We start from the raw sequence: 14,150 nt of genomic DNA on the forward strand, positions 1-14,150 counted from the left end.
ATCCAGAAATCAATATATTGATCTGTTTCAAGAGAAAACCCATAGCGAATTAATACATTTACATGAATCACTAAAACATAAACCAACCAAAAGTAAGAAATTTAATCTGACGAGGAAACAAAAGGCAGCCTTAGATAGCCTTCAAAAAATGACAATATAGCTATTACTCCATCAGACAAAGGAGGGTCCATAGTTATACAAAACAAGCAAGACTACTATTCAGAAGTAAAAAAACAACTAAATGACACTAATACATACTCCAAACTAAAAAGTGATCCAACCCTTATATACCAAAAAGATTTAAATATACGCCTAGATTGGGGAGTCCATCTAGGTATACTTGATCACAATTTGTGTGAGTATTTGTACAATCCAACACCAACTATTGCAAACTTTAGGATAGTCCCCAAGATCCATAAAGACCCTGACTCCAATCCGGGGAGGCCAATAGTGTCGGGGGTGGGGTCTTTGGGAGAGAGACTGGGTGAATGGATAGACAATATACTCCAGCCCTATGTACAATCACTCCCTGGCTACCTCAAAGATACAACTCATGTATTACAAATGCTTGAGAATTAAAGCTGGAGTGACTGTAACATGTGGCTTACAGTGGACGTATCGTCCTTATATTCATGTATCCCACATGATGGGATTGAAAGCAGTCGAGTACCTCTTACTTCTGAAAAGCACCTTTTCGAGAGAATTGATAGATTTTATACTCCACAGCTTGGGTAGTAGTTCCCAATAGTAAGGAATAGTTTAAGGAAGAAAACATGATTTATTCTTATCTGATACATACCTTTCTTTCTTGGTGATGAGTCCACAATGTATATATGTGTGTGTGTATGTGTGTATGTATATATATATATATATATATATATATATATATATATATATAATACATTAAGTTGGCAGCCGTTCCAGTTTGCACCTCTCTTGCTCTGCTTGTCATTCCTACTTTCTGTTCTCCTGTTTCTTGGCTATATGATAGACGAGGAGGTACAGGAAAGTTAGAGAGATTATAAAACTCTCGGTGTAGGGTGTGTCTGTCTCCTCCTCGAGGCCAGGTGACAAATTCCCAACAGTAAGGAATCATGGAATCTCACCACCAACAAAACAAAGAATTTATCTGGTGCGAATAAGTTTGTTTTTCTCTTTTATTAATGGTCTACTCTAATGTAAGAGAACAGGAATAAATCCCAATGAGTCGTGACATGGTCTGGGTGATTTTTTATTTATTTTTTTATAAAGTTTGCTCACATAACCTTAACTACCTGTGGGTAATTTAGCCTTATATATCTCCTCACTATTGATCTGCATACATTAGTTTGCGTATTATATCATATATTATAGTATGGGTTCTTTTCAACATCTTTTGACATAATTAGTTTAAATGTGTGCTGTTTTGGTGTACATTTTATTTAAACATATGTACCTGCCCTTTGATAAAACTAGTCAGGGGTCCAAAAGTGGCTCCTTATGTTGCTTTGTCCTTTTTTTAGTAAAGAGTACAGGTGGTGAGGTCCAAAAGTTGCCTCTAAATATCCGGTGCGGAAGTGTTCAAGTTAGCAAGTAAAACGTAAAGCTTATAGGGGGGGACTATAACAATAGAGCCCGCTATTGTTGAACAACAGAATGTTTCATTTATTTCCATCTTATACTATGTCTAGAAAATTGAGTTGTTGGACTATTTATTTCATAGACATTTTCATTTTTGTGCAAAACGTATTTTGAGGCATTTATACTTTCTGGTTTAACATATTTTTTAAACAGTCTGGAAATATTGATGTATTGATTACCTATCCATTTATGCCTATTTGTACTCTTTGCCTAAACACCTCAATAAAAAAAAAAAATACATGGCAGCTAAAAAAAGAAAAACATTTAATGAGTGTCTAATAACTTTGTATGCAGGCTTTTGCATTTAAAGAGACGTTAAATTTAAAATTGAATTCTGCATAAATTAATATTTTCAGGATAATAACATATGACATAATTGAAATATTAATTTATTATTATTTTATTATTTGTTTTGCTTGCTTTTGTTGTAAAATACAGCTTTTTGCTTTAAAATTGTGCTTGTTCCATGAAAATGCTGAAAATCCAATTCTGTAGCCTAGGTATGGTGCATAATGCTCCAAATTTGTCCAAATCAGTTTAATTCTACAGAAGGTTCGCTTAGAGTGGTCCAAAAGCTAATTTACAACTAGTCATGATTGGCTAAAATTAAGAGTTAATATATGTAGCTGGTTCAGGCTATACAACAAGCCCATAAGGAAAGTTGCTAATAATACCTCCCTCAAATTGCAATGTTTAGTGGGTGTTATGCCACAAATAAATGCTGAAATTAGTCTTTCAAATGTATTGGAATGTTTTAGATTTTTTTTTATTTTTTTTTTAATCCTTATAAAGCCATGCTTGCCGTTTTGCATGGGCATTCTGATTTATTGAAATAAGGGGCATTATTTAATAATAAAAAACCAAAGATACCAGGAAACATTTTTTAATCTACACTTGTAATAGTAATAGTCATAAAATGTCTAGTGTTTTATTGGCCAGCTTTTTTCTGATCCTTGTTGCTTCCTAACTTTGGAAGATGTCCGTTCCTTTTAATGTCCCAGCCCTTTCACCAAGGTTATTGTGACTTTGTGGCCTGTTGGTCTTCCTTAAATAGTTTTACAAAGTTGCACAAGTTGTTTTTGGTACAGTACATGCAACATCTGTGAGATATACTGAGCCACTGATACTGATGAGATACTACAAGAGCTTAAGAGAAAACCAGATTTATACATTGCAACTAATGAATTTTATTTTAACGTGCTGTTTCCTGGTATGTTTTGGCAGTTGTTTTCGGGTCAAACCTTTCCCCTCTATATCTCCATAAAGGTGTTTACTTGCCTTTGATTAAGCCAGCTCAAAATGGAGAGGAAAATTGTGTGGGTATGGACTCCTTCATACTTAAGCACAGTGTTTACTCCAGAGATTAGAGGTTTTATAATGACAGTACTGAATTTGGTTCTGCGCTAGAAACATGTATCTTGGCCCACCCTAGTAATAACCACCAGTGAGAACCCCCTCCCAAAGTGGTCTGGACAGAACTGACCATTCCCCTGGTTACTTGAATATAAGTAACCCTCAGACAGAGCCCCCTCATCCTTCTAGTTCTGTCCGGCCATGAGGTGGGCAGGACTAGGAGATGACTCCTGTTTAGTTATTTCTGTTTAACACCTAGTTAGATTATTTCTCTTGTAAAGGTGTATCCAGTCCACGGGTTCATCCATTACTTGTGGGATATTCTCCTTCCCAACAGGAAGTTGCAAGAGGACACCCACAGCAGAGCTGTCTATATAGCTCCTCCCCTAACTGCCACCCCCAGTCATTCTCTTGCAAGCTCTCGACAAGAAAGGAAGTATCAAGAGATATGTGGTGACTTAGTGTAGTTTTACCTTCAATCAAAAGTTTATTTTTAAACGGTACCGGCGTTGTACTGTTTTACTCTCAGGCAGAAATTAGAAGAAGAATCTGCCTGGAGGTTGATGATCTTAGCGGTTTGTAACTAAGGTTCATTCCTGTTCTCACACATAACTGAAGAGTATGGAAAGAAAACTTCAGTTGGGGGGACGGTTGGCAAATCACCTGATTTGAGGTATGTTCAGTATGTTTTTTTCTAGAGAGATAAGGTCTAGAAAATGCTGACAGTGCCTGATATATTTGAGGTAAGCCTGATACAGTGATTTAACAGCGACTGGGATCATGCTTACAAGATAAGGGTAATTTTTTATGTTAACCCTCATAGTACTTAGTGTTAAAACGTTTGCATTACTTAACAGAAAAAACGTTTTTTCTCTGATGGTGATAAATCTTTATTTTGGGGCCTAGTTTTCCACATGGCTGTTATTTTACTCCTAGGAGTAGTTTTTTTATGGCCATCTGACTGTGAGTGCATGGTGGGAGGGGCCTATTTTCACGCACTTTATGCGCAGTTGTTATACAGACTGAGACATCCAGCTTCTCTAAAGGAGTCCTCTGGCATCTAGGACCACTATAGAGGGGTTCTTTCCTGCAGAAATCGTGTTTAAGGGAAGGTAGGAGCCACAGTAGAGCTGTGGCAGTGTGTTTGACTGTTTTTTAACAGTGTTACCGTTTTTCTGATCTGTTTTGGGGCCTAAGGGGTTAATCATCCATTTGCAAGTGGGTGCAATGCTGCTTTAATCTCTTGTACACACTGTAAAAATTTCGTAGAGTTTACTGCTTTTTAACACCGATTTGCAGTTTATATGATAGTTTTTTTTCTCTTAAAGGTACAGTACCGTTTTTGTTTAATTGCTTTTCACATTTATTAAAGTGTTTTCCAAGCTTGCTGGTCTCATTACTAGTCTGTTAAACATGTCTGACATAGCAGAAACTCCTTTTTCATTATGTTTAGAAGCCATTGTGGAACCCCCTATTAGAATGTGTACCAAATGCATTGACCTTTCTATAAGTTATAAAGACCATATTATGGCTTTTAAAGATTTATCACCAGAGGTTTCTCAGACTGACAAAAGGGAGATTATGCCATCTAACTCTACCCATGTGTCAGAACCTATAACTCACTCAAGATCTGGCGCGTCCACTGCGTTTACTTTACAGGACATTGCGGCAGTTATGAATCATACTCTCACAGAGGTATTGTCCAAACTGCCAGGGTTACATGGAAAGCGAGACAGCTCTTGTGCTAGAATAAATACAGAGCTCTCTGACCCTTTAGTAGCTATGTCTGATATACCCTCACAATGTACAGAAGCCGAAGCAGGAGAGCTTCTATCTGTGGGTGACATTTCTGATTCAGGGAAGGCGTTAATTCAGTCTGACTCTGAAATGACAGCATTTAAATTTAAACTTGAACACCTCCGCGTGTTGCTCAGGGAGGTTTTAGCGACTCTGGATGACTGACACCATTGTAGTCCCAGAGAAGTTGTGTAAAATGGACAAATACTTTGGTGTGCCTGTTTACACTGATGTTTTTCCAATCCCTAAGAGGTTTTCAGAAATTATTACGAAGGAATGGGATAGACCAGGTGTACCGTTCTCTCCCCCTCCTGCATTTAAAAAGATGTTTCCCATAGATGCCGCTACACGGGACTCGTGGCAGACGGTCCCTAAGGTGGAGGGAGCAGTCTCTACCCTAGCTAAACGTACAACTATTCCCGTCGAGGACAGTTGTGCTTTCCTAGATCCAATGGATAAAAAACTAGAGGGTTTCCTTAAGAAAATCTTTATACAACAATGTTTTATTCTCCAGCCTCTTGCATGCATTGCCCCAGTCACTGCTGCAGCGGCTTTTTGGTTCGAGTCTCTTGAAGAGGCTCTACAGGTGGAGACCCCGTTGGATGATATCCTAGACAGGCTTAAAACTCTTAAGCTAGCCAATTCATTTATTTCTGACGCCGTTTTTCATTTAACAAAGCTAACGGCTAAGAATTCAGGTTTTGCCATTCAGGCGCGTAGGGCGCTATGGCTTAAATCCTGGTCAGCTGACGTTACTTCAAAGTCTAAGCTTCTTAACATCCCCTTCAAAGGGCAGACGCTATTCGGGCCTGGATTGAAGGAGATCATTTCTGATATTACTGGAGGAAAAGGCCACGCCCTTCCCCAGGATAGGTCCAACAAATCAAGGACCAAACAGACCAATTTTCGTTCCTTTCGAAACTTCAAGAGTGGCGCAGCTTCAACTTCCTCTGCTGCAAAACAAGAAGGAAATTTTGCCCAGTCCAAGCCAGTCTGGAGACCTAATCAGGCTTGGAACAAGGGAAAGCAGGCCAAAAAACCTGCTGCTGCCTCTAAGACAGCATGAAGGAGTAGCCCCCGATCCGGGACCGGATCTAGTTGGGGGCAGACTTTCTCTCTTCGCCCAGGCTTGGGCAAGAGACGTCCAGGATCCCTGGGCTCTGGAGATTGTTTCCCAGGGATATCTTCTGGATTTCAAAGCTTCATCTCCAAAGGGGAGATTTCATCTCTCACAATTATCTGCAAACCAGATAAAGAGAGAGGCATTCTTTCGTTGTGTTCAAGACCTTCTGGTCATGGGAGTGATCCACCCAGTTCCAAGGGAGGAACAGGGGCAGGGATTCTATTCAAATCTGTTCATAGTTCCCAAAAAAGAGGGAACTTTCAGACCGATCTTGGATCTCAAGATCCTAAACAAATTTCTCAGGGTCCCATCCTTCAAGATGGAGACTATTCGAACCATCCTACCTATGATCCTGGAGGGTCAATATGTGACTACCGTGGATCTAAAGGATGCTTATCTCCACATTCCGATACACAGAGATCATCATCGGTTTCTCAGGTTTGCCTTCCTAGACAGGCATTACCAGTTTGTGGCTCTTCCCTTCGGGTTAGCCACGGCACCAAGAATCTTTACGAAGGTTCTAGGGTCCCTACTGGCAGTTCTAAGGCCACGAGGCATAGCGGTGGCTCCTTACCTAGACGACATTCTGATACAGGCGTCGACTTTTCAAATCGCCATTATTCTGGCATTCCTGAGGTCTCACTGGTGGAAGGTGAACGAAGGAAAGAGTTCTCTCTCCCCTCTTACAAGAGTTTCCTTCCTAGGAACTCTGATAGATTCAGTAGAAATGAAGATTTTTCTGACAGAAGTCAGGTTGTCAAAGCTTCTAACTTCCTGCCGTGCTCTTTATTCCACTTCTCAGCCGTCAGTGGCTCAGTGTATGGAAGTAATCGGCTTAATGGTAGCGGCAATGGACATAGTTCCGTTTGCCCGCCTACATCTCTGACCGCTGCAACTTTGCATGCTCAGTCAGTGGAATGGGGATTACACAGATTTGTCCCCACTGCTAAATCTGGATCAGGATACCAGGGATTCTCTTCTCTGGTGGCTATCTTGGGCCCATCTGTCCAGGGGAATGAGCTTCCGCTGGCCAGAATGGACTATAGTGACGACAGATGCCAGCCTTCTGGGCTGGGGCGCAGTCTGGAACTCCCTGAAGGCTCTTGGCTCGTGGTCTCAGGAGGAAGCCCTCCTTCCGATAAACATTCTGGAACTAAGAGCGATATTCAATGCTCTTCAGGCTTGGCCTCAGCTAGCGGAGGTCAGGTTGATCAGATTTCAGTCGGACAATATCACAACTGTGGCCTATATCAACCATCAGGGGGGAACAAGAAGCCCCCTGGCAATGTTGGAGGTTTCAAAGATAATTCTATGGGCAGAGGTTCACTCTTGCCATCTTTCAGCTATCCATATCCCAGGAGTAGAGAACTGGGAGGCGGATTTTTTAAGTCGGCAGACTTTTCATCCGGGGGAGTGGGAGCTCCATCCGGAGGTATTTGCCCAGTTGATTCAACTATGGGGCAAACGAGAACTGGATCTCATGGCGTCTTGTCAGAACGCCAAGCTTCCTCGTTACGGGTCCAGGTCCAGGGACCCCAAGGCAGCGCTGATAGATGCTCTAGCAGCGCCCTGGTCCTTCAGCCTGGCTTATGTGTTTCCACCGTTTCCTCTGCTCCCTCGGCTGATTGCCAAGATCAAGCAGGAGAGAGCTTCTGTGATTTTGATAGCTCCTGCGTGGCCACGCAGGACTTGGTATGCAGATCTGGTGGACATGTCATCCTTTCCACCATGGACTCTGCCGCTAAGGTCATTGATACCTTAATTCAGGCTCGAAAGCCTGTCACCAGGAAAATCTATCATAAGATATGGTGTAAATATCTTCACTGGTGTGAATCCAAGGGTTACTCATGGAGTAAAGTCAGGATTCCTAGAATCTTAATCCTTTCTCCAATCCGTCTTGGAGAAAGGATATCTGCTAGTTCCTTAAAGGGACAGATTTCTGCTCTGTCTATTCTTTTGCACAAACGTCTGGCGGAGGTTCCAGACGTTCAGGCGTTTTGTCAGGCTTTAATTAGAATCAAGCCTGTGTTTAAACCTGTCCTAATCCTTCCTCAAAGAAGGAACGTCTTTTACACAAACTTGATGTGGTTCGTGCTTTAAAGATTTATTTACAAGCTACGAAGGATTTTCGTCAAACATCTGCTTTGTTTTGTTGTCTACTCTGGACAGAGGAGAGGCCAAAAGGCTTCGGCAACTTCTCTTTCTTTTTGGCTGAGAAGCATAGTCCGCTTAGCTTATGAGACTGCTGGCCAGCAGCCTCCTGAAAGAATTACAGCTCATTACACTAGAGCGGTGGCTTCCACATGGGCTTTTAAACATGTGGCCTCTGTTGAACAGATTTGTAAGGCGGTGACTTGGTCTTCGCTTCACACTTTTTCTAAATTCTACAAATTCGATACTTTTGCTTCTTCGGAGGCTATTTTTGGGAGAAAGGTCTTACAGGCTTTGGTGCCCTTCGTTTAAGTGCCTGCCTTGTCCCTCCCTTCATCCGTGTCCTAAAGCTTTGGTATTGGTATCCCACAAGTAATGGATGAACCCGTGGACTGGATACACCTTTACAAGAGAAAACTAAATTTATGCTTACCTGATCAATTTATTTCTCTTGTGGTGTATCCAGTCCACGGCCCGCCCTGTCATTTTTAGGCAGGTGTTTTTTATTTTTAAACTACAGTCACCACTGCACCCTATAGTTTCTCCTTTTTTCTTGCTTGTCTTCGGTCGAATGACTGGGGGTGGCAGTTAGGGGAGGATCTATATAGACAGCTCTGCTGTGGGTGTCCTCTTGCAACTTCCTGTTGGGAAGGAGAATATCCCACAAGTAATGGATGAACCCGTGGACTGGATACACCACAAGAGAAATAAATTTATCAGGTAAGCATAAATTTTGTTTTTTGTGCCGATCTTGTAAATATATTTCCCCTTCTGGTTCCGTTGAGGCGAATCTCTCTTACTTTGGTCACTGCTGCCTCCAGAACAATACCATTGCCCCTCAGCACTGTAGCTCCGGTAGCATTACAGAATCGCTAGTTTTAAAATAACATGTTATAACAAATTAGAGGGTTTTTCTTTTCTTTAATAACTTTAATGGCCCATAGAATTTAAGAATTTACATTGGGGATTTGAGGTAGAAGATGGGGAGATGTAAAACAATAAATGTAAAGAAAACGTTTCCTTTAGGTTATTCACATTAAGTAAAATAAATATAAAGTCAGCTTGTTCAGATGTTCCTATAAAGGGCTATTTTACCCTGCTGAGGAACCGATGAATGGTTTCATAATCATGGACATCTCTGCTTATATACCAGCTAATTTTGAACGGCATCCCTTTGAGCATAAAGATTTTGATATTTTGTAAGTATAAACTTGATTTTACTTACCTATAAATCCTTCTTTGTATTGAATAATAGAGCATGGAAGGCTGTCCAACTATTTAGTATGTAAGAGTTGTACAGTTGTGCTATCATGTTTGTAGATTGTAGAGACACAATAACTTTTTGATTTTCTCTGTAAATCTGTCTGTTTTACTGGTTGTTCCATTGTTTTAATTCAACCTATCCCAGTTAATAGAAGCTTAATGTCATGCAATTGTGTCTTACCTCTTGCTCTCATGTTTTGTAGTTTTAAAAAAAAAACAAACTGATTTTAACATTTTTTAGGATCCCTCATTGGTGGTTGGTTCAGGCTTGGCAATGGAAGAGATGATCTTTGAAGTGGCCGACACACACTTGTTTTTTAATGACCTAGAGGTAAGTGATTATTTTGTCTTCCTGCAAAGTAAATCTAGATAATTCATTTAGGCAGTTTGTTAAATTGCTTAAAGTTATGGTAAATTTAGCAGAATAACTGTGCTCTATAATATGTATTAAACTTATAAATATAACTTGAGTGTCATTTTGTGATATTAATATTGTATTTCACCTAATTCACTTTTTTACACAGCTACCTTTTCACTGGCCTTCTCTGTTAAATTCATTTTTTTCATAACTTGACAGGCATGTGGTGCAGCCAATAGAGGATGCACCATACGCCCTATGTATTTGATCTGCAGCACTCTCCTGCACCGCTGCTTTGAGGGCATCCAGTACAGATTGCAAACTGCACAAAGCGCAGTTCTAAGGAATCTCTGACAGCAGCCTAGCGATTCACTGTTTACTGCTGCAATCTCGGCTGCACGTTCCATCTCTACAACATACCCCTAGCACAGACGAACATTTGACTATTGTCCCTAGAGTGATATGTCCATAGAGGAGTATGTCGTAGAGAGTGAACATGCAGCCAAGATGGAAGCAGTAAACAGTTAATAACTATGCAATAGGTGATTCACTGTTTACATGAGATTGCAGCAGTAAACACTGAATCACTAGGCTGCTGTCAGAGATTCCTTAGAACTGCGCTTTGTGCAGTTTGCAATCTGTACTGTGCTGCAGATCAAATACATAGGGTGTATGGGTCATCCTCTATTGGCTGCACCATATGCCTGTCAAGTTATTAGGGGAAATACAATATAAATAATTAAAATGAGACTCTCGAGTTATATTTCATAGTTTGATATATTTTCTAGTACAAATCTAATCTTTTTAATTTACCATTACTTTAAAGAAGCAAGCTTTAGCTAGTTAAAGGGACACTGAACCCAAATGTTTTCTTTCAGGATTCAGATAGAGCATGACATTTTAAGCAACTTTCTAATTTACTCCTATTATCAAATTTTCTTTATTCTCTTGGTATCTTTATTTGAAATGCAAGAATGTAAGTTTAGATGCCGGCCCATTTTTGGTGAACAACCTGGGTTGTCCTTGCTGATTGGTGGATACATTCATCCACCAATAAAAAGTGCTTTCCATAGTACTGAACCAAAAAAAAAAGCTTAGATGCCTTCTTTTTCAAATAAAGATAGCAAGAGAACGAAGAAAAATTGATAATAGGAGTACATTAGAAAGTTGCTTAAAATTGCATGCTCTATCTGAATCACGAAAAAAAAAAATGGGGTTCAGTGTCCCTTTGAGGGGGTTACAATCATATGTTTTTCTTTTGTAATGATTCATATATTTTGATATATTCCTGCTGCTTTTTTATTCATTATTTCCTACAATTAGTCTACAAAGAGATTTGCATCCACGTTTTCTGGAACACATTTCAGCTCAAAGCAACAGCTCAAGCAATGTAACATGGAAACAACTGGTGAAATAAATTTAGGGAAGGCTGTTGAAAAATGTGCTATGGATGAACTGTAAACATACCATCCCACAACTATAATGCACATGATTCTTTATTGCTTCACAGAGAAGTACTATAATGTCACTGGTATATATATGTGTGTGTGTGCTTTTATTTGTAAAAGAAAAGGTGCCGATACTCATTGATTTTTGATTGATCTATTCTGTTCAGTAACTTTGAGAAAATCAAAGGGACAAGATTTACAATGTTTGATGTATTTTGCAGCCCCCTCTTGTATTTACATGATGATTACAAATCTTACCTGTTATGAGTTGGCAGCCCTGTATGTGTATATATGTGTGTGTGTGTGTGTGTATGTGTATATATGTGTGTGTATGTGTATATATGTGTGTGTGTGTATATGTATGTATGTATGTGGTGAAGTAAGTTTGTGCTAGATTTCTACGTTGATATGCGCTTCTCGGCATGTTGAAGCCCGGTTCCTCTCAGAGTGCAGTGAATGACAGAGGGATGTGAAGGGAGTATTACCTATTGAATACAATGGTCATCCTAACGGTGATCTATTTCATAGGTTCTCTGTTATCGGTCGTAGAGATTCATCTCCTACCTCCCTTTTCAGATCAACGTTATACTCTTATATACCATTACCTCTACTGATTCTCGTTTCAGTACTGGTTTGGCTATCTACTTTATGTAGATGAGTGTCTTTTGGTAAGTATGTTTTCTTTTATTTAAGACACTCTCAGCTATGGTTTGGCACTTTATATGTAAAGTTCTAAATATATGTTTTCTACTTATATTTGCCATGATTCAGGTTAATCAATATATTTCATTCTTACAGACTGTCATTTTCATTTTGGGAAATGCATAAAAAAAAAAAAAAATTCTTACCTGAAAGTTTTTCAAATTGACTCTCTTTTCTAAATTGCGGGCTGTTAGGCTTGCAGGAGCGCAAAATGCTATAATTTATTGCGTCATTTTTGGCGCAAGACTTTTTTGTAGCGAGAATTACGTTTGTTGATGTAATTTCGTCATTTCTGGCGTCTTAGTTGGCGCCAAGAGTTTTCACGTAGTTGCGTCATCTATGACGCTCGTGTTTGTTGCAGACGTTCTTGGCGCCAAAAAATATTTTGTCAGTTGTGGGCGCCAGATTTTTGACATTATTTAAGTCCTTATTTCATTTTGCTTCTGGTTTCCAGAGGCTTATTTTGTTTGCATTTTTCCCCATTCCTGAAACTGTCATATAAGGAAATTGATAATTTTGCTTTATATGTTGTTTTCTCCAACATAGGTGTGTCCGGTCCACGGCGTCATCCTTACTTGTGGGATATTCTCTTCCCCAACAGGAAATGGCAAAGAGCCCAGCAAAGCTGGTCACATGATCCCTCCTAGGCTCCGCCTACCCCAGTCATTCTCTTTGCCGTTGTACAGGCAACATCTCCACGGAGATGGCTTAGAGTTTTTTAGTGTTTAACTGTAGTTTTTATTATTCAATCAAGAGTTTGTTATTTTGAAATAGTGCTGGTATGTACTATTTACTCAGAAACAGAAAAGAGATGAAGATTTCTGTTTGTATGAGGAAAATGATTTTAGCAACCGTCACTAAAATCCATGGCTGTTCCACACAGGACTGTTGAGAGCAATTAACTTCAGTTGGGGGAACAGTGTGCAGTCTCTTGCTGCTTGAGGTATGACACATTCTAACAAGACGATGTAATGCTGGAAGCTGTCATTTTCCCTATGGGATCCGGTAAGCCATGTTTATTACGATTGTAAATAAGGGCTTCACATGGGCTTATTAAGACTGTAGACTTTTTCTGGGCTAAATCGATTCATTATTAACACATATTTAGCCTTGAGGAATCATTTTATTTGGGTTTTTTGATATTATAATATCGGCAGGCACTGTTTTAGACACCTTATTCTTTAGGGGCTTTCCCAAAGCATAGGCAGAGTCTCATTTTCGCGCCGGTGTTGCGCACTTGTTTTTGAGAGGCATGGCATGCAGTCGCATGTGAGAGGAGCTCTGATACTTAGAAAAGACTTTCTGAAGGCGTCATTTGGTATCGTATTCCCCTTTGGGCTTGGTTGGGTCTCAGCAAAGCAGATACCAGGGACTGTAAAGGGGTTAAAGTTAAAAACGGCTCCGGTTCCGTTATTTTAAGGGTTAAAGCTTCCAAATTTGGTGTGCAATACTTTTAAGGCTTTAAGACACTGTGGTGAAAATTTGGTGAATTTTGAACAATTCCTTCATGTTTTTTCGCAATTGCAGTAATAAAGTGTGTTCAGTTTAAAATTTAAAGTGACAGTAACGGTTTTATTTTAAAACGTTTTTTGTACTTTGTTATCAAGTTTATGCCTGTTTAACATGTCTGAACTACCAGATAGACTGTGTTCTGAATGTGGGGAAGCCAGAATTCCTATTCATTTAAATAAATGTGATTTATGTGACAATGACAATGATGCCCAAGATGATTCCTCAAGTGAGGGGAGTAAGCATGGTACTGCATCATTCCCTCCTTCGTCTACACGAGTCTTGCCCACTCAGGAGGCCCCTAGTACATCTAGCGCGCCAATACTCCTTACTATGCAACAATTAACGGCTGTAATGGACAATTCTGTCAAAAACATTTTAGCCAAAATGAACACTTATCAGCGTAAGCGCGACTGCTCTGTTTTAGATACTGAAGAGCATGACGACGCTAATAATAATGTTTCTGAAGGGCCCCTAACCCAGTCTGATGGGGCCAGGGAGGTTTTGTCTGAGGGAGAAATTACTGATTCAGGGAACATTTCTCAACAAGCTGAACCTGATGTGATTACATTTAAATTTAAGTTGGAACATCTCCGCATTCTGCTTAAGGAGGTATTATCCACTCTGGATGATTGTGACAAGTTGGTCATCCCAGAGAAACTATGTAAAATGGACAAGTTCCTAGAGGTGCCGGGGCTCCCAGAAGCTTTTCCTATACCCAAGCGGGTGGCGGACATTGTTAATAAAGAATGGGAAAGGCCCGGTATTCCTTTCGTCCCTCCCCCCATATTTAAAAAATTGTTTCCTATGGTCGACCCCAGAAAGG

General features: G+C 39.9%; 1 protein-coding gene across 2 annotated transcripts in view; it reads left to right on the forward strand.

Annotated features, from left to right (window-relative positions):
- The window catches only part of EYA3 (EYA transcriptional coactivator and phosphatase 3), a 634,133-nt gene that overhangs the window by 393,550 nt on the left and 226,433 nt on the right, over positions 1–14,150 (forward strand). For both annotated transcript variants that reach the window (XM_053707122.1, XM_053707121.1), the window contains one exon: positions 9,549–9,638. In XM_053707122.1, the coding sequence (XP_053563097.1) occupies positions 9,549–9,638 (90 nt within the window). The remainder of the gene's footprint in view (positions 1–9,548; positions 9,639–14,150) is intronic.

The sequence above is a fragment of the Bombina bombina genome, chromosome 3 (assembly GCF_027579735.1).
Source record: "Bombina bombina isolate aBomBom1 chromosome 3, aBomBom1.pri, whole genome shotgun sequence".
Lineage (NCBI taxonomy): Eukaryota > Metazoa > Chordata > Amphibia > Anura > Bombinatoridae > Bombina > Bombina bombina.